Source organism: Drosophila eugracilis, unplaced genomic scaffold, assembly GCF_018153835.1.
Source record: "Drosophila eugracilis isolate 14026-0451.02 unplaced genomic scaffold, ASM1815383v1 contig_575, whole genome shotgun sequence".
Classification (NCBI taxonomy): domain Eukaryota; kingdom Metazoa; phylum Arthropoda; class Insecta; order Diptera; family Drosophilidae; genus Drosophila; species Drosophila eugracilis.
In genome coordinates, this window is record NW_024573454.1 from 671,297 (window position 1) to 692,992 (window position 21,696).

At 41.3% G+C, this 21,696-nt stretch overlaps 2 protein-coding genes across 2 annotated transcripts; both read right to left on the minus strand.

The window, feature by feature from the left end:
* Window positions 1-3,743: 3,743 nt before the first annotated feature.
* LOC108111155 (carboxylesterase 1E) lies at window positions 3,744-5,922 on the minus strand. The gene is given in 3 exon segments (XM_017220529.2): window positions 3,744-4,577; window positions 4,579-4,929; window positions 4,995-5,922. Coding segments are annotated over 3 exon segments (2,019 nt in total). The 5' UTR covers window positions 5,895-5,922; the 3' UTR covers window positions 3,744-3,809.
* An 11,368-nt stretch (window positions 5,923-17,290) lies between these two features.
* On the minus strand, window positions 17,291-20,821 carry LOC108110787 (nose resistant to fluoxetine protein 6). Its single transcript, XM_017220012.2, is given in 10 exon segments — window positions 17,291-17,954; window positions 17,956-18,096; window positions 18,158-18,520; window positions 18,522-18,630; window positions 18,697-18,884; window positions 18,949-19,165; window positions 19,221-19,530; window positions 19,604-19,665; window positions 20,006-20,384; window positions 20,449-20,821. Coding segments are annotated over 10 exon segments (2,106 nt in total). The 5' UTR covers window positions 20,708-20,821; the 3' UTR covers window positions 17,291-17,876.
* Window positions 20,822-21,696: the final 875 nt, after the last annotated feature.

Here is a 21,696-nt window from a genome sequence, read left to right on the forward strand (position 1 = left end):
GTGAACCAGGAAAAGGTGTTAGATACAAAAACAAAGACATCGCGGGTCAAAACTGTTAACAGTTCGAATGGGTGAGAAGTTGGCATGGTCATTGTGCGTGTTCGAGGCCAATCAATACCCCAAATTATGGTAATCAATTTTAATTAGAGAGACGGTAAGAACGAACGGCCCCAACCAACCACAACCCTTCAAGCAGCTCACTCAATTCTGTCCAAAAGGCAACTGAATGGCGAATGGAGTAAATCGAATGCCTCTGAATTTGACTGGACTGCAATTGACGTAGTCAAAGCGCAGCTCATAATCCGAGCATCATGTTTAGAGGGACACTGAGAGAAATACTTGCATTTAATGAAGAAAGTTTAAAAACTCTGAAAAAGTGAAAAGTTACAGCAAAAAATCTTTAAACCTTGTGAAAGTCTATAAATAATTTTTCTATAAAAAGTCCAATCATATTTAAGGCTAAGATTTTCTTACAGTGCCCTCTTTCAATTGTTAGAAAAGCTATGGTAGGGGCTGCATTGAGCTGGGATTTTTGCTTATGTCAAAATTCGAACAATGGCCAAGTGGCTGGGCCAAAATTGAGGCTGACAACCCTCATGGTCGCCACACCCTCATGCTTGCCCTCAGCCTGGTTCTCATTCAAATCGAAACTGATGGACATTCAGCCATATAGAAGCATCCAGTGGATGGAGTAGAGGCACTAGGAAATTGAAGCAGCGTCTCCCAGAGGCATCGGCTTCAAAATTCCATTATTTGGATTAGACCAATTGTTGCTTTGAATTTCGGCCGCTTCGAGCTTATAACGTTCATTGAATAGCTGAAATTATAGTTGATACCCTGAACAATCTACGTCATTTTAGGTTGAGTTGAGTGAAGTACGGGAGCACTTCCTGATCAATTAAGATTAGCCTAATTAAATGTACGATTTTCCTGTTATTAATAATAAGACTAAAGCTAATGATATGTGTCTTGTATATAGGATGCTAGGCTGTAATATGTGAAGTAAATCATTGTTAGTTCTCTGAGAAATATATGGAAGAAGCTTGTTTAAGGGTGAAGAATTATTAATCTAAAAAGTAAATTTATCTTCTATTAAGAAATATAACGAATGAGTAGATTAGTTTTCAAAAATCTGTACAAAAATCTTAGTTAAAGTTTAAGAAATAACTTAAAATAACTTGAACTTTAAACTATTACCATTAAAGTCAGGCTTAAATATTTTTACAAAAATCAATTCCCACTCACTTAATATCAAAATCCCTTCCTACATATTCCGGCAAACCAAAATCAGCCAAAGTTGCCAATCTACTGGGGTCAAAGTTGGCAAACGCAAAGTAATTTGGAAAGTACACAACATTGGGCATCTAGAGCAGCTGGTACTGCTGCTACTGCTGCTCCTGCCAACTGCTATTAACAGTAAATGACTGGCCTAATTTATGCACCTTGGTCCGAACACCATACACACACACACACACATAGATAGTCTGGGGGAAATTACAATTGTATTGCAGTCAACATTTCCATTGCCATTTCCATTTTTGGGGCATGTGAGGGAGGCTGTGACTATGACTAGAGGTGAGCTGAGGCCAGGACACGCCGCAATGCCGTAACTTGATGGAATAGCTAAGCCAAAAACCAGCCACATATATATAGACGGGGACTAGAAACTCAACCGAAACTATGTACCACCAAATCCCCTTCCATCATCCAAGAGGGGGGAAGGAGGGGAAATTGCTTTACACAATCGAAACGCACGAAATGACAATATAAATCGAGGGGCGGAACTAATTTTGGCAAAAGACTCGAAATAGGCCGGGCACGACCACAAAAACCGGAATGATGATACTTGAGAGGGGATGGCAATACGAAAATACGGAAAAAGGGAAAAGTCAGGGGTGTGCCATTTCAGCTGGTGCTACCGTCTGAATTGGCCAAAATTAACGCAACGAGTAGAAAACTTTTTGTATACGGAAATTGCGTAACTACACATTAATGAAGAAAAATTGCAGTAACGTGGTGGTGGTTTGGGAAAAACTAACCATGCCCGTCTCTCCTCCATTGAAAACAGACAGTACAGCAGCTAACGGGGAAAAACTTTCTGAAATTGGACGACACTTTAGCCATAAAAGGCCTCTGATTTATGCCAATTGAAGCTCGTACAGGTAAACTGCCTCGTAATGAAGTGAAGTCCTGAAATGAATCCCGTTGCCAGAGAGGGTGATTATAGTAGTTGAATGGGTGGGAGATAATATCTATCTTGGATTAGCAGCCCGCTTTGATCATCATCGTCATCTAATCATTTGTTATTCACAGACCTGTATCCCCTGACTTTGGTAATTCTTTTATGGCCATCATTAAATCTCTGACCAGACAAATGGAGACATCTTTCATTTACGACTCCTTTGGCCAACTATAATCATCGTTCATCATCTGTTGTCTAATTAATTGTAAAGTTTTTCTCTCCTTTGGAATCTTTGGCGGCCATTAATATTGCCACAGATGTCGTAATAGCCGGGACATCGGGTCGAATGATTAATATATCAAAGTTTTCCACTTGCAATTGGCCAAGAAAGTTGCCTAAAGATTTGTTGCTTTTGCCAAGCAGTTAAAATTGCTTAAAAAAGTACTTTCTTATTCTTCTTTATTCCACATCTGTCATAATTTTTAAACAATTTTTAAGTAATAAAATTTTTTTATTTTTATAAAATTTCTCTAATAGCTGGCATTTTTGCTGTCATTTCCTCTAAAGAGAACTCAAACCCAAGCCAAGCCAAGGCTGCTCCTTCATCTGAAGTGGTTAATGATTTAAATTCATAAAATTAGTTTTAATAATATTAATAATATCATCACTTGGCAGCAGGCAAGCCAACTTGGCATGAGAAGATGGCCAAGAACAAGGCTGAAACAGCGACGCCATAAGCCGGCTTTGGTTACGGCTTTCGACTTTGGCTCCGGCTTGGCTTTAGCATTTTTGGTCATAGTTCAACGCTTGCTGGGAATTTGCACAAAGGCGTCAAGGCAACTCGGATTCCATGCTCCTGGTCGTGGTCCTGGTCCTGCTTCTCCTCCCTTCTCCTTCTCCCTGGTTTTTACCATTCCTCATCATCGCCATCTGGAGCTTATGCCCATTGTTTGCACTGTTGCCAGTGCCAACCATCATCAACATTATGCAGAAGGCTCCCGGGCTAAGATCTGGCCACAAGTTATAAAACTGCCTGGTAGCCCCAACTTCCAAACCGCCGCCCTCTTTCTCCCCCCTCATTCATTCATCTAACAAATTTCTCTCTCTTTGTTTAAATTTTGCGCGCCGGAAATTTGCTTATCGCCGCTTTTCAGTTGTGGCTCTTGATGCCACGGGAGGGGGGAAGCGGGACAGTGGCTCTATATGGAGAGGGGTTGGGGGTAGGCAAAGTCAATAGGGAGATTAGTGCGGCAGGCATTGAGCCGGCACAGAGCTGTGCTAATTGAGCGACCGGTCATGGCAACAGCTTAAATCAATAGAACCAGCCTGGATTTATTCAATATGCCGACGAAATGAAAGAGAAACTTTCCACGAGTTTATGCGGCACATAAATTAATGTTTAAGTCCTGAATTTTATTAAATTTGATTAGTTTTTAGGTTATAGATAGGAAAGTAAAACGATGGTTTAAGAGTTGGATGCTCATTCATCTTCCTTTTGGCCAACATTTTGTAGCTGAACTCTGTTAGCCATTTTAATAAGAAAGAACTTCATTTTATAATATAAACTTTCTTCTTTCTTTATTCGTTAAATATAATTCACAATTTTTTCTTCGCATAAACATAATCCCTACAAAATCCCCAGACCAAGACCACCGCTTCCTGGTTTTCGGCCCCTATTACCACCTCCACCATTACCACCCAAACCCAAAGTGCTGCCCACTCCACCCAGAGTCTGGCCCAATCCACCACCCAATCCACCACCCAGTTGGCCCAATAGATTTCCCAATCCCGCACAGCTGGTGGAGCTCAGCGGAGACAGTGAAGCACCCAGAACGGACAATTCGCAGAAACGGAAATCATTTGAAGTCTCCAGTTTGGTATCTATCTTGATGAAAGGCGTAGCTTTTCCGGTAACACTTTGGAAGAGTGACGAACCTTTGTTACCCTTGTCTTTGTCCCTATTGGCGAACTTAACCAGAAGATCGATGAGGTTGTTACGAACTTTAATATCTTCTGCACTGGTTAAGCGGGTGTCCTCTAAAGGATTCCCAAAAATATCATTGGCATCGAACATATAGCCGATCTCATCTCCATGACCCACTGTCTCGGGCTTATCGTGAGCTGTTTCTGAGACAATGGGAAGGCCTTTTAGAAAATTGATACCCTTCGACTTGGTGCCATTATACTCGAAGCTGTACATAAACGCCGGAGCTAGTTTAGACCAAACCTGGGTGGTCAGAACTGCTGGGAGATTGAAGAGAACATCTGTCGTGGACTCCACCACCTTGGAGAGCACTTGATCTACGTTCAGGGCTTGAGGCACTTTCCACACATCCTGCAAAGTTGGTGTTAGGACACTCGTTAGTCCCGGCAGTTCCGGTTTGGCAATCTGACCCAGTTATCTTATCGATTTTTAGGAAACTCGTTAACTTATTTAGAGAGTCACTAAGAGATCCCAGAAACTGCTCCGCTGAACCAAAAACCTTTTCTATAGTTTCCACAGTCACGGAATTAGCTGTTTCGTGTTTGGTAACTCCAGTCAGCAGGGGAATCCCCGAGAAGTTACTGCTCTTAAGTTGTTGTTCCGGTTCTCCAACTATAAGACTGGGTAATGCTCTTCCATCATCCTCGCTTTCAATGTGAGGTTGGAAACCAACATTGCCAGTTAACCCTTTGACCAAAGCTCGTCCTGCCAAGCGTTCGGTTTGGACTTTGTCATCGTTCTTGATGATCTCCTCGGCGCTTTTCTGAATATATATTTTGCGTTTTGAATTTTTAAAATGATACCTCAAAGAATACCCTTCTTACTCACCCCCCTCATGCAGTTGACAATCTCCAACTCGTTGCCAGTGGGACATCCATTGATTTTGGCCACCTCCTCGACACTCTGAACTGGTTCCTTATCCATGGCATACTGAGACAGTGCTGTCCCAGACATGGCCACCACACCATGAACATCACTGGCACTCTTTGCCGTCTGGGACATGGATAGATACATAGCACTAGCTGCTCCAGATCCATGACCAATAGCCTGAACCTGTTTGGGATTACCACCGAAATAGGAGATATAATCCGTGACCCAACGGAGAGCGGCGGCCAGGTCAAACATGGCAAGATTTCCATCGAACTGTTTGGTGCCATCGCCCATAATTCCCAGAGATCCCAGACGATATTGCGGAGCCACCACAATTGCGCCCCTCTGAGCCATGGGCGTGGCATCGTATTGCGCAGCGGAACCATAACGATAGCCACCCGGATGGATCCAAACGAAAACCGGCAGACCTGTACTCTCGTCCGGCATTTGAGGTGTGTAAACATTCAGCAGCAAGCAGTCCTCATCGCCAATAATCCGCTGAGGAAACTGCGGATGTGGTTGTATACAAGGTGGTCCGTGCTTGGTGGCATTCAAATCACCACCCAATCTCTTGTAGACCGGCCGGGAGTATCTTAAAGGGCCCAGAGGTGGCTCTGCGTAGTGCATTCCCAGGAAAGAGTAGATTCCTGTATTGGGATTACGAAAGCCCTCGATACGGGCATCGCGATTGAAGAGTCGCGCGAACACTACAGGATCATCGACTGGTGGCGCCTTCGATTCCTTGCCACCAACTATGCGTTTTACTCGAATATGAGGCTCTCCGCTAGACTCGCACCTTGTCAAGGTCACTACCAGGCATAGTAGCAAAAATATGTTCCGCTTGAGCTGCTTTTGCATTTCGCTTCGCTTGATTGTCAACTGGGAACTGAACTGAGAACTAACTGGCATTATAATCGGAAACCCAGCTCAAAAGTGAGCGAGGCCGGCCAGTTTGCTCAGCTTTGGCGATAAATAACAACAACAATAAGGAGAAAAAAAAATAAAATGATAAAAAACAAAACGAGAATCGAAAAACTTAAACTTTTTGCGGCCGCCTTGTTTGCGTGCCTTCCAGTTGGATAAGACCATGTTTGGGGCAGCGCTTCTCCGGCATTCTAATCACGTACTCCACGCCAGTTATAGTTCACTGAGTCACTGAGAATCTGGAATTAGCTGGGGAATTTTCGGACAACTTTTCAGCAAACAAACACTGGAGAGTTCCCGTGTACTAGCCTAATAATATAAAAGTTTAAGGAGCTGAACGGTTTGCGGTTTAAATTTAAGTTTAATCTACTTTTATTTTGGTTTTAGTAAAGTTAAAACCAGTTTGTTTTCCCCTTTTCATTTCTTAAACATCACTCGTAATTATTTCTAAGATTGATGTCTCTGCTCATCTCTCGACTTGAATGCAGGCAATTAAATCAGAGACAATTTGCTGAATTACGTTATTATTTTATTGGCAACGTGAGATTTCTTGGCTAGAATCACCCCCTCATCTTCTAAAATAAAATTTCTCAATAACAAACTGGTCAGTTTGGTTTTTCCCACAACGAATTGCTGATGTTTCTGATGTTGCAATTCGCTGAAATTCAATTGCCTGAGCAAAATAATAATGAGAGTTTAAAGCCGACAGCCGGTCATTGTCTGTAAATGAGGAGACTTTTGTAAGATAGTCCAGGAAGGGAGTGGAGTGGAAGTTGGCTAGTTGGCCATATGAGTCCATAGTGCCATATTTTACAGCTGTGTGGCATTATCTTTTTGCCCAGATGAATTATATTCTTCAGCATATTTACAGCCAACAGAGGAAGCGCAGAGCGAAGGCCGGAAGCTGGCAAATATCATGAGGCCCAAACGCATGTTGAGATTTCAAGTTTCTTGACCCAACCCCTCTATTGCAAAAGTCGAGCTAGGGGTCCCGGGGATCCATACTGGGGATTAGGCCGGAGACCGGCAGAGTGGCACGCGCTGCCCGAACGCTGCCTCTGCCACATGAATCTCAATGTTGTTGTCCAGCCAGTCGACCACGTACGGCAGCTGATTTGTCCCAGTCTCGGTGCCAGCCATCTTCTCCTCATCTTCTTCCTTCATCCAAGCTTTGCTATCTATTCCACTCATTTTGGCACTGAGAGAAAATGGGAAATGTTTGGTATAAGTTTTAGATAAAAACTAAGACTTATCAAAGATTTCATTACAGATCGAGTATTAATCCCTCTTTCTTAGTTCTAGTTACTCCTTTACATGGATTTAATCACCGCAAGATCATCTAATTGTTCTCTCAGTGCCTATCCCAGCGCTCTTGGCTCTTTCATGTGTCGCAGACAATGGCCAAATGACATTTAAAGTTACGACAATATAATTAAGTATACTACTGGGAGTTGACGCCATCTGAAGTCGGAGGCGGAGTAAGGGAGCAGCAGGAACAGGAGCTTGCCCAGGCCAAGAAAATAATTATATATGTATGAGAAGGAGGAGGAGTGGCAGCTCCAGGACCTACACATCCTTGCCTGATTGCCTCGAGAGACAGAAAGCGGCGTGCAACACTCTTGCAGCACGCAAAGTTTGCCCAGATGCAAAGAGTGGATACACCACTTTCCCCCAATTTTCCTCGTTTTTCCTCAACTGGCACGCCTCAACGTTTAACGAGATTAATCTTTTTTTTTTTTGCCAGCTATCTCAATTCTCAGAACTGTCCCTGCCAGTAAGAGAAGTCCTTAAAAAGTTATTAATCTTCCGGCTATCGAGTAAATATTTTGCTTTTAATTGAGTTTAAAAGCACCATAAAAGTGATTTGCATAAAAGTAGACATTGTCCTAGAGAGTAAACTGAAAGGGTTTTGATTTACTGCATTTACTTGGCATGCGAGACAGAGTTGGGAAATATAAAAGCCAATTATTACATGCTAGATTGAATTTTAATTTGATTTTTGGATAGACAAGGTCTTGGGTTTTAATTAAGTAAATATTTTAATACACATAACATTTTTAAACTGATTATCAAAACATAAGATAAGGCTCTAGTATGTTGTGGGCTTTTTCCACTTTGATTGAGAAATTTATAACAAATTTAGCAATTTCAAATTAGTTTGAGATCTAAAAGTTGATAACCAAGTTAGGCTTAGTTTCTTTGATGGTTTGTTTTACTAAATTCTAATCAATTCATGACACTACTTTCTAGATTTCTCTTATTTATTAATATCAAACATTTCATTTAATCATTACTCTTCGGCTCCCGAAGCTTGTATTAATTATCTTGCTTATCATTTATCCAACGAACACATTTTCCCAGCCTAATTTATCTTTATTTTTTCCATTCTTTGTTGTGTGCCACACGCAAGGCACTACGATTTTTCCCTGGGTTTTTCCTTCACTCTCTTTCCCTTAACTTATTACATTGCGTGTGCCACGCCCATAAGTGCGTGGGAAAGGCGTTTCGTGGAAATTAGCAGCAGCTTCCCAGCTGCTGCTGATGCGATTTTGATGTGCAAAATATTAATTATAAAACAATAATTGAATTGTGCTCTTGCTCTTGGCAGTTCAGCGCCAGCTAACGTCGAAAGGTGAGCGATTTTCCTTTTGGCCTTCCACCCGCCCCAAAAAATCTATCTCTGACACACACACGCCAAAAGTTCATTATGCTAGAACAATTTTTCTTTGGCATCTGTTGGTATTTGGTTGGAGGAAAACAAATTAGTTTGCCATGATTGCAGTTTAATAGGATGCCATGGAGCTTCATAAGTGGTATTTATCAGGTGGCTAAGCGGGATAAAATATTTTTTATAACTATTAAAGAGGGTTTAAAAATATCCTCATCTTGCCTTTATTATAACCTTTCCATATCCATCAATAACTTTAATTGCTTGCACAACTTTCCCCTTTACAATTTTTTGGTAGCTGCGTAAAATCTTTAAATTATTTTCCCAACCTGCAACTCGCATGTTCACGTCCCCAGTCAACTATAAAAGGGCACAGAAGCGTAAATAATACAAAAACAAAAATACATATATATATATACATACATAATAATAAATAAATATGAAAATATTACAGAGAAAATGGGCCACCCACTCCACTTGAAATGGAAAACAATATGGGAGGCCACGCGAGGGAAGAGAAAAAGAAGAGAAGAATCGAAAACAAAACAAAGTTAAAGCCCAATACATTAATGGTATTTGCATTTGTACTGATTTTATTTGGTTTTTATTGAATTGATAAAATCACAACGAGAACAGGAGAACCCAACGAGAGTCCTTCGTCCTTGCTAACGTTCTGTTTTTCCTACTCCCCCCCCCAATACCCCCAACCAACTGCCAATTTGATATTCCGATTGCAATTTATGTTCGCCCCCAACACATATACACTCTCCATACATACACATGTAAGCCGCTTGTGCATGTGTTTGTGTTCGTGTGGTGAAGCTTCACTGTGATTCTTTTGCCCCCCGCACTCACTCACTCCCCTTCAATGGAAGCTTTGTGTTTAAACATCTGCAATATGCTGCGTGTTCCGGGTAGCTGAAAATCCTGGAATGGGTCGAAAATGTTTTGGGATCAGGCTGCAGTCGGTCCTGGAATGGTTGAGGGGAGATTGGGGGGATTCCTGGGGTGTGCGTGTGTGCACTGGCCATGCCTTATAGTTGTATCTCTTTATGAGATGAAGTCGTGAGTTCATTATTTGAATTATTTAGTAACTTTTTGCTTGCCAACTGCTTAAGTTTGTTTGATGTAAAAAATGAGCTTTGGTCAGTAAGTTTATAGTGTCTTGTTGTCTATTTTATATTTTTAAATATTTATAATAATATTATTATCAAAAATAAACAATAAATGTGTACCCTTAAGACTTTTTGATATACCTTTTCTATTAAATTAAATTTCTAAATCTTAAAAGTTTAAAATTAAAACAGGAAATCAGTTTCCTCACGCTGCCATCTCCAAGGAACCCAGTTCCCGGCGGAACGCGTGTTTATTTGGCACCACAAATGCGTTTCCTCTTCTGCGGATGGGTAGTGGGTTAAGGATGGGTTAAGGATGGGTGGTAGTTCTGTTGGGTTTTTGGGTTGGTTTGGTTCGGTTTGGCTGGGTTTGGTCTGTGGCAGCAACGTCAGCAGCGCTGCGGTTGTCGCTTAATGGAATTCCGTTCTTGCATTAAATGTGACACACAGAGAGAGAGAAGCTGCCAATCGGAATGCCACCCACCCAACCATACAACCATACAATCACCCAACAATCCCACCTATCCCATTCGATAGACAGTGACAGTTGCCGTTAGCAGTCACAGTTAACTGTTACGAGTTGTCCTGCGGTTTGGCTTGTTTAAGTGTTAAATTAACGTTTTAACAGTTTCGATTATTCCGCCAGTTAATTTTTAATGTTTTCCTGCCTCCGAAAGCAGTGCAAAACTTGGCCTGCCAAGCAGGATACATATTTCCTGCCATGTCCTTGGGCCTTGTACATTTTCATTAGTTTAATTAAAATTTTATTCATCCTTTCGTGTGTGCGTTGTATGTCCTTGGAATTTCCTTTGCAGTTTCCTTTTCAAATTGAACCGCAAAAGTTTTTTCGGTAGGGAGGGGGCTCTTTACCATCATCATCCGTGGCAGAACAAAGGATTATACCATTTGGTCGTGTCCTGCGAGCTGCACTCGAGTTTTGGCCTCCCTTGGCCGCAAAACTTTTGCCGCACGCATTCATTTCAATTTGCTTTTGTTTTGTCCATCTTTGGCCAGATTCTGGCTGCTCCTTCTGGCCATTGACAGGCTTCAAGCCACACATCACACACACACACACACCCGCGCTTACCCTTTTACATATCCCTTTGTGGCTAGTTTTGTAAGGACCAAGACAGGGGAAAACTAAAAATAAATGTTGCTCGAACGCATGGCCACAGAAATTATTGCGGTTTTCATCGAACTGCGTGGGTTAAAGGGTGAGGTTGAGCGGAGAAGTCCTTGCCAAAGGACATTAAACATTGATGCTAGCCTTGGTCAAGTATGGGAGTTGGAAAAAGGGAAAGGAAAAATATTGAATGGGCAGAATTATCGCATTAGAACTTGTGGTTGTTGGCATTAAGCAGCTTAAAAGTTTTATAAATCAAATGGGTTTCTTGGCTCTTGGGGTTGGGATGGAGATTATTAAAGAAACTAATCTAAATTAATATAATTTTCTAATTTTAAGCTAAAATACATTTTATATTACAATTTTCTTATAGTAAAATACATAAAGATTTAGCTACTTGCCTGACCCAATTCCCTTATCAAATTCCAAATAGGTTTTCAGCCACATCATTTACCATATCGCTCTCATCACAATCTGTCCTTTATCCATCTCCGCAGGACATTATCGTTGAGGACACTCGGGATAAATGATGCCAATGATGGAATCTGAACGGTCTTACCTACCCGCATCACCAGCCTAATTAACTCATTAGACAATGTCAAAGAAAAGAACGGAAAAAAAACCTCTGATCCTTAAGGAGACAAAAAAAAAGAGCAGGGATTTTGGGGTAAAATGTTAAATGGCCAACATTTACACATTCGTTAGCCAGGTCCGAACCCAATTTGTTGACAAACAAATTACACGAAGGATTTACTGTAAATTACGCGCAATTTTTCTACACTTTTCTTTAAAAATCCGGACAAACAAAGGATCCTTTTTGGAGTTGGGCCTATTTTTTTGGGGATGTGTACATATGTCCTGTGAAATTTAATTTAATCAAAGGCCAAACAAGGGCGCCCATCAAAAAGGGGCTTCGACCAGCACAAATCAATCTCTGTGCTGCAGGCAAGAAATCCCCAAAAGGCTGAATCTTCTTCAATGGCAAGGAAACCAAGCCAAAAACCAAAAAAAAAGGACTGAGGGCGTGGCCCAACAGGAATTGATTAAAGCGAAAAAAGGGGGTCGGTCGATGTGCGTTCGGCACAATGCAGGCCAGTGTCCTGCGTCCTTTTTTACGTTCCTGATTGTCTGACCGTAACTTGTTTGCTCGCCTTTAATTTCATTTGCGCGCGGCATCACCCAAAGCCCTTTGCCGTCTTCGATTCCCCCTTTGTTGTCCTCCCCTTTTTTGGTACCATTTCTAGTTCGCCTTTCATTTACATGCTTGAATTGTCATTGTAGCGTTTAGCAATTTTATTGTCCTGTAGTGGGTGGCTTTCTGTCTGCGTTTCTCCTTAGGTCCCCTCGCTCCTTGTCTTTGGCCCTGTGATTTATGCGCATATGCTAAGCATGGTCGGGGGTCTCCCCCATTCTCTTTATCGAACTTTGACCCTGGGCCAAGGGTTGCAAAGATAAGAAGGATTTTTTCCTTTGATTTGGCAAGGGTTTGACGCCTTGGCCAAAAGAGAAATGGAACTTTAATTTGCCACAGCCGATTGAATTAGGCAAGGATGGAAGTCGAAGATAAAGCATATCCTTGGGGGAAGAAGTTACAGGATGGGTTCGGTTTAAATGGGAAAAGTGGGAATAGTGATCATATAACCTTTAACTTATTTTCAAAGTGTTTTTGGGGGGCATTTAATCAGAAAAGCTGTTAGTTAATTTGAATGTTTAGAGTTTGTTTTTAGAATACAGAATCAATCAAAAGAAATAAAAAAAAAGCAAAAGTGCAAAGAAAGTTAAAGAGACATCAATTTAGTTTAACTTTTTTATTGGTTTCCATATTTTACTTCGCAGGATTACGACTTTTTCAACCACAACAAATCCCCGTGCAATTTCTAGCTTTTTTTTACCAAACACTCCCCAGAGCCGGACAATCAAGCGGAAGTCGAACAGAGTCCCCAAAATTGGAGTATGGAATGGATTTGGGGGTTACGGATGCACATGCAGAGATAGCTTAGCTCCACACACACATTAACCATATCTATTAATGTGGGAGTGAGCCAAGGACTCCGGCGACAGGCGACAATGGGCGACCCTTCAGACAGCGGATAATAAATGACGTCGCGACAGTTTCCTTCCCACAAAACCAAAAAAAAAAAGAACAGAAACTCCTGAAATAGAAGAACTTGCTGTATCCGGCGGTGGGAGGGGGGCAGCTAAGAAAGGTTCGTGTCTAGTTCTGTGGAGGAGTGGCGGATATAGCACCTGGGTCCACTCTCGGAAAAGCGGGCACGCCACATAAATTCCAATGGTTCGCTTGCTTTCGAGGGGCTTACAAGTTTGGCAAATTTGTGAAAATTACTTTTTGTTTATTGTGCTGAAAGCAGACGATGGCAAGGCGCTAAGCTTGAAGCTAAGGCCAAGGAGTCCTGCAGGAGAAGGACTTGCCCCGCCCCTTAATCTTGGCCATTAACATTGAGTTGTTCTTGTTTTTGGGTTTCTTTTTTTTTTTCGTTTTGCCCTTGTTGTTTTAATAATTTGCTTCCTTAAAGCTCCACCTACACATGGCTCGTAAATATCCTTAGTGCGTTGGCCTCTTTTTTCTGGGGGGGAGGGAAGAACAATTGTTGTTTTCACACCATAATCATAAAAGGTACAAGCATAATTATTATTTTTATGTCTCTGGCACTTATTGTAAAGCAGCAAATTGCCTGACCACACATAAAATTCTACTCCCGGAAGGATCCAACGTGGGAGTCGTTCTTTATGATGAGCAGGACCTTCCGCCAGGAAACTGGAAAAGAGAGTCTGTCTGGTAGTATAGTATGTAGTTATAAGGATAGCGAGTGGCAAGTTGGCTGGGAAAAATTTGTAATTTTCGTCCTGTCCTCGCTGGCTAACTAATGTCCTCGCCCCGACGCTTCCTGCTCTCAGTTAGTGAATATTTATGATTGCCCGCCAGAGTGGGATAGAGAGAGAGAGAGACCGGAAGCGGAAGAATACAAGAGCATCCTTGGAACTCTTTCCTTTTCGTTGTTTCATATTCCTGAGGCTTTATTTTCGGGCACTTCTTAGTTCTCCTGAGAGGTTTATGGCCCAACTAAATTATAAAAGATATGAATGAGGCAACTATTTGGGGGATTTTATTTGGGAAAGAACAAGGGGAGGTAAGGATGGGCTAAAAACTACTTTTTGGTAAAATGAAATTCTCTTTAATTTTAGATTTTTAACTTATTTCTGATAGTAAATTATAAAATGCAAAGGTAATCTCTTTAATCTCTTTCTTCCTGCCACATAAATTACCCCCCAAATGAAATGCCAATAACATTGCTTAAAATTCTTTCCACTCGAAGAATAAATAAACTGCGCACTCCTTTCACCACCAAAGCCCAAAAGCATCAAGACTACAATGCCATCAACCCACTATGGGGCTTAGGAAATCATTCAATTGTGCAGGTAAATGGACTGCAAGCGACAGTCCAAGACCTCCGACCCCAGTCAGACCCATAAAAAAGGGTTAAAAGTCCTGAAATGTTTCACATACAATTGCACAAACTCGTAGCCCCTCAAAAAACAACGCAAAAAAAGAAAGAAAAATAACCAAAAAAAAAGAAAGTGAAAACCCGAAAGAACGCAAAAAAAAAGGTTGCCACGTCGTGGTCAGACTTAATCACTTTTATCCGGACCGAGGCCTTCGATGATTCGTAATCCTTTTAAATGCCCCTCTCGGGCAGATTTATTAGCTGCACGTGATAGTGGTATCCATCGACAGCAAAAAAAAACCGGAAAAATGGCCACGAAAATCATCAAAATCCACGCCCCGAAGCTCTCTTAATGCTAATTTATGGACGAGCTGAGTTCGCATGAGGAGCGCAACTTATTCATGAGCTGCCTGAAATATGGTTCCATTTAAATGTGTGTATACGACGAGTGTATATATTTCCTTTCGGTGCATTTTGCAAATCGTTGGGGGAATTATAAACTTTTTGCCTGGGTGGGGAGAGGGTATGGGGCAGCGTCAGCGGAAAAACCATTTTAATTAGTAAAAATCCTCACCAGCCAACATTTCGTATACGTAATATTTATTCTGGTCGCAAATTTTGGAATAAAAACTTGGGTGAGCTGGGTGGAAATTTGTGTTTCAAGAAGGGGTAGATTATGCAATTAAAAAAAGTGTATACCAAATAGGATTTTTAGTTTCCATTTAAGTGATAAAATAATTCTTAGAATTTTAACTCCTTCTCTTATTTTTAACTTTAGAGAACTTATGCCTTGTGAATCCTTAAAAGTACATGATTTTTATCATAATCTATCATTATCTTTCATCTATAATTTTTATACTAAGCCATTTTACCATCTGTAAGTCCCAATAATTTCCACTATTAAGATAACCCTCAAAATTTCGATAGATAAAAAAGAGTAAGATGGGGAAAAATTTGGCAAAATTATGGCAAAACTTTTCAACAGTTTTTGAACAATAAAAAGCAAATGGCGCTGGATAGAACTTGCCACCGGTCTGCCACGCCCCTCTCTCTTTGCATTCGACCCTCATTTTGTGTATGGAGGGAACCGCACATTAGTAGTTAGTGCAAGCAGGCGGTGTTCTAACTTTTGAATAAATACAATAAGAGAGGTGGAGGAGGAAAGAGAATGTCAGAGGATGGAGGTTCTCCCTGGGCGCCACTTTAGACAATGAAGCGTATAATGCTAAATATCGCTCTGGCAACCGCATCCAGCTGTCGTCCTTCGTTCTTCGTCCCGTTTATGGTGTCTCTTCCACCAACTATTCTGAATAATTTTGTGCGCTGCGCGGTTTGGCAACAATTGCTTTCATTATGGAACATTTTTTTGTTCGACTGGAGATGGGCAATGTGGTGGGTAACTTGGAGGGTGGGGGGGGTTTGGCTCCACCTTGGGAAACCCCTTGATGTTGTTACATCTACTCCTGCTGCTGTGGTTTCCGCTCTGCCGTTGTTTGTGCTTGTGTATTTTGTATTTTGTATCCTGCGGCCGCAGATACATTATCCGAAATTTGCATAAAATAAATAAATTAAATATGCCAGACATGCGGTGCGCTGTTGGTCGCCAGGAACAGACATTGTTGTTGCTCTGGACAAGAGCACTGAGAGGAATTTTTGTTTAATTTAGAAAATATTTCGGAAAATATATGCCCTTACAAGAAAACATTCCCGTAAATAAGGAAAGCAAAGAAAATTAAGAACAAATTTAAGGTAAAAGCAAAGCAAATCCATTTGCACATAAAAACCAATCTATTTTTTTATTAAGTTGAAATTTTGATCTATTAAACATTTATAATATTAATAAAGAGATAAAATATTTAATATTATAATTTTTTTTTTTAAATATTTCCCCCTTATTTCTAACAGTGTCCTCGATCTTGCTTCATTTCTTCACTTGGCCGTTCAAAGTTTTCATTTTATTATCACGCAGAACTAGAGAGCGGGTGGCGAAACGTTTGCCCCAAACGGTAAGGGGAAGAGGCATTGTTTTGCGGGGGAGTCTCGATGCTGGCCCATCGAACAGCTGCAGCATTTTTGAAGTTGTCCAGGAGTCCGGAATTCTCGGTTACTCTCCGCCCGAAAACGTGGCAAAAAGGCAGCCAAAGGATGCGCTACGTTGCGTTTGCTTGTCATGCTCCGTTGCGTGATTTTTGTCCACCCTCCTAGTGTCCTTGTGCCATCCCCCACTCTTTTATAGCCACCCCCTCCATCCACTTGGCCGCTTCATGCACGAGTTGTTGTCCTGGCTGCTGCTTTTTGGCATCCGCTGCCTCATAGAGCACATGGCTGTAGTCTGCGGCATTAACTTCATGCCGCTTCATTTTGTTGGGCATCTTTTTTTTCAACTTTTTTTTTTTTTTTGAAGCTTTGGCTCCCTGAAATGGCCGCTACAAAATTGGTTCGTTTGGTCGCCGAAGGCACTTAAATTTCCCTCTAGCGGCATTTGTTTTTGCAACTCCTGTTTTTCGGGTGGGCCCCCGTTGATGTTGATGAGGATGGTGTTGTGGCATTGGCGATGGCGGTGGGTTTGTTGTAGTTCAATTTGTGCGCTGCGGTTTAATGAAATTTAGTTGTTAGTTGCTGCACGTTTAGCTTTGCATAGATGTTAGCCCTCATACCCCCATACTTTTCAAAATGGTTCATGGCATGGTACCATGAACACCCGAAAAACCCAACGAACGAATTTTCAAAACGGATGGGCGGTCCATGGAGGCGTATACGTGATGTGGAATTTGTGTATGTTAAAGGGTAATTGTTGTGGGAAATGGGTCTACTATGAAGATATGGCTTAGCTGGTGTGGGGCAGAAAATTGGTCAGAGTTTGCTCTCTTTGTAGCTGATTGAAAGGATTGTGATATATGAGTGGGGAACATTGTTCATACGTGATGTGGGCTTTAAATTAATAGGGGTATAGTTAACATTTTATTTATAGTGAACGTGGAAGGAAAGATCTTAATTAGGACGTGAATTAGGTATAGTTCTTATTTGAATTAAGTTACTAAAAGAATTTAGCCAAAAAATTATCTTTTTTAATATGAAAAGTAACATTAGAGACTTGGCAGCAAATAAATTACGCATACGTATGGTATTTACTAGTGAAGATGTATGAACTTTCTTGTACATTTTCATAAATAAATAACTTAAATATGCAGCTACACATTAAAGGCGGAAATTGTGAATTAAGTACCGGAAATGTTCTTGTTAAGCACTCAACTTAAATGTTCTTCAAACATTGCTTGACATTTAATTTTTGCTTTGCATACTTTTAGGGATTTTAATTTGCTGCCATCACGGAAAATCTTTGTAAATATCTACATAGGCAGATGTAAAATAGAATATATATATGTAAAATTCTATAAAATTTATAAATAAACGAAATAAATCTTATTTAAAAGCATATTTCACATTTTATAATCACAATATCATTAACATCGTTAATAGTCAGTTCAACTTAAAAAGTAAAATATTTACATCAATCAAATTAACTAACCAAGTTAAAATCATTTTTTAAGGTTCAACTAGATTTTGTCGGGATATGCTAGTTGCTTGGTTTACTTCCACGGGCTCAGTGGAGGTCTCTATAGAGAGGAATTTGTTTATTGGCCTCCGCATTTCTGCGTTTTTTAAGCAGTTCCATTTCAAGTCGTGAGAATGGAACCTCAACAAAAAGATGCATAAATAGGGACACCAGCATAGTGATGCCAAAGTCAGACCAAAAGCGGAGGATCTACAATGAATATAAAACATAATTATTTTGCTAATAAAAGGGAAAACCTTAATCTACTCACAGCATCGTAATCTGAAAAGTGCAAACTCGTCTTAATGCGGGCTATATGAACCGTTTCCACCAGCAAATGCCATATATACAGACAGTAGGATAACTTGGAGATAGGTTGCCAGAAGGACCAGCTTAGCAGATCATTAACAACAGGAGCCAGACCATTCTGGCAAGCCCAGATGATCCAGCACAAGCCCAAAGGCCAGGCAATGCGACTCAGGCACAGATAGAAAGCCCCTGCTAGTGGAGAAATTTCATCGACACCATCTTGGGTATAAGGATATACAGCATAGATCACAGTGCCCAGAAGAGAGATGGAGAGGATCCACAGGATCAAAGCCAACCACTTGGGCAGACGACTCTTCCTTCCATTTCTGATGATGCAGAAAGTATCCAAAGAGCAGACCAATCAACCAAGGAGTGGCTCTGGCATGGGTGGTGTAGTAAATCAGGCGCATCTGTGGGCTATCACCTCCCAGGTTTCTGTTGATTTATATAAACATTAGTCTGAGTAATGCATGTTCTTATATAGAACTAAACTAAACTCACCCTTTTTTGACAAAAACATGCAGATCATTGAAGATTATTATACTGAAGACGCAGCCAAAGAGCAAAAGGATTAGGAGGACAATCCCTCCTACAGCCTTTTTGCCCCATTTGTAAAGGGCTATCAGAAGTAGCGGTGAAATAATATAAAGTTGCATGTCGACTGCCAGATACCAAGAATGACCCAGGCACTAGAAGATGCAGATAGATTAGATTTACGTTGAGTTGAAAGTAAGGACTCTAAGGACTACTTACCATCCTTCCAGGAGCTGCATAATTTTGCACATAGAGCAACGTTGCCCACCAAGTATCGCTGCAAAGATCCGATGAGCCAGTGAACTGCTGCCACAAAGGACCGCTATCCAATCGGTTAAAAAGCGTCATAAAGATGAGCACCGCCAAGGCCAAAACGGGAGTCAATCGCACCAGGCGGTGCAGATACATGAGTGGAACATGGAGACGTCCTTTGGTGCTAAGGATTAAAGGACATGAGTAATCTATCAAGGTTTGGAATACCCCAAACTCACCGGTCCAACTCACGAAGAGTGGTCAAAACCAGCAGCAATCCGCTTAGAAGGAAGAATGTGTCTACAGAGGTAGAACCGCTCTGCAAGACCATGGAGAAAGGGGTCTTGGCCCAGGCCACTATCTCATAAGCATTGATAGTGGGCGACAGTAGAAGGTACATATAGCCATGGCCAAGAATGATCCAAATGATGGTTAAACAACGAATGCCGTTCAGGCAGGGAATCACACGGGGTGAAGGTGTGTTCGATGTCTTCAGTAATTGGGGTAAGTTTGTGAGTAGGGAGAAGGATCCAAGGATCTTGTTGGAAACTATAGAAAGGTATAAAAAAAGAAAAGCAATTTGAATAAATGACTTACAAAGTGTATTGAAAGTTTTCCTTACCTCCGCCATATTCAAAAATTGTGGCTAGGAGTACCAAAACACACAATACGATTAGGACAGATCTATAAGAATAAAATGAAAGTTAGAATGGATTCACATAAGTTTTACATTTTTCTAAGTTTTGATATTAGCCATAAGTTCTAGTTTTCTATATTTAGTTTACTCGATTGCAGTTAAAACTAAACATTTATCTCAAACAATTTCATTTTTATCATCAAAGTCGACCTTAGCTTTTACTAACAACACATTCTGTTAGCAAACGCCACTGGCATTCAAAAACAAGTCTAAGCGCACACAACCAGTCATTCCACTGCATATTGCGTAAGTTTTAACCAAACAATGGGCGTGAGATACGATATTTACTATATACTTTTTGTTCATTATGATCTTTTAATAACTTACACTGCAAACCAGTCGAGCCCATCCATGGGATCTCTATGAGCCAAGGAGCAGTCATTTTCCTGCACCAAAGTAACTCCTGTAGAGTTCTCGCCAAACATATCCTCCAGATGTCCTTGGAGCCATCGATTGAGTTGGTCAGCACTACAGGAGGAAGGCATACAGGTTCCAATTCTTAGAGTGAGGGCAGCGGAACCCACTGATTCCAAAAGCAAACTCTCAAACTGTATATTGCTGAGACAATACTTAGATCCGGCATTGATAGTTACAGTACTTCCCAGACTTCGGCTAAGATCCAAACTAAGACAGGATTCATAGTTGCCCATGTCCACAAAGTGGCCATAGAGCAGGCCTTGCGGGAACTTTCCCCAGGCATCAAAAACTGTAAAGTAAAGTATGAAAAGTAAGTACAAGTGCACTTGATTAGGCAATTAATATAATCTCACCCCTCAGAGCTGGCAAGGATTTCTCCTCTGCTCCTTTTAGCAGCAATCTAACCTCAGCCAGACAAGAAGCCTCAGAAGCCGTCGAGGATTGGTTGTCATTCAAAGCCTGCTTTAGCACCTGGTAACCAAAGTTACTAGCCTGCATCCAGGTCAACAGATCCTTCGAGCTATACCCATGGGCATTGGGTAATCCTAATCCCAGAATCAACACCAGGATGAGGAGCGTTGAGCCCGAGCAGCTTGATTGCCTGAATACCATTTCTGTGTGAGACGGCCGTGACGATGCGGGTGATATTTATACTGGGCTAGTAAAACTCTTACTCTGGCTCACACGGCCGGCTGATATGGCTATTTCTAATCACTGGAGGAGGAGCTCTCTTGGCTGCACAAGTTGCTCGTGCAGCACTAGCTCTTTGATAACGCACCTTTTCGGGCAAAACTTTATAGGGTAGCACTTGGGTCTTACCAATTTCTATTACCTTTTTTTCTGCTGATATCTCAGTAGAGAGCGAACAGCGATCATTGCGGCGATCGCAAACAAATCGGTTGAATGACCGATATAGCAGCCAAATTAGATTCAATGCCAAACATATGATGGGGGATGTCGATGCGATGACGACGACGATGACTATTAACATTTAACTATTAACTTTTTTATCAATTCTCTCTGGCTTAATTGCAGCATCACGTAATCAGTGGAGTATATTTATATACCACATTCTCGTATACAGAATGAAAGGGAACTCCCCGTGGCCCATTGGCGGGTTAACACTTGACGATTGGGCCAATTACGTCAGTTTGTTTTATATTTCAGAAATGGGTCAACAACCGATAGCGGTTTCTGGCCAACAGATCACTTGGCGATAAAGCCTTAGTATACTACAATCGATTTAGTCGTCACTAGCTCAATCGGCCAAGTTGAAGTGGCTGGCTCACCTTGGCAATCTACTTGCTATTTGTAATAGTTCGGAGGTTCATATCGTAGGGTTATTGAACTGCCTGCCCTTGGAAAGGGCGAGACACTAAAACCTAATGCCGCTTGTTTTGTTTGACGATATATTATTGCGTAATAGCAGCCGCATTAATCAAAAGGCGATTCAAAATTTAAAGTATTTTTTACTCAGTCAAACAAAGTGGGTATTCCCAAGCGGCGCGAATTGTGAATCCGCTAAAGTACACAAAAACAACCAGTCTGGGGCACACTTTCACTGCTGGATCTCTGAATGCTCTTGTCACGCATTTTGCCGA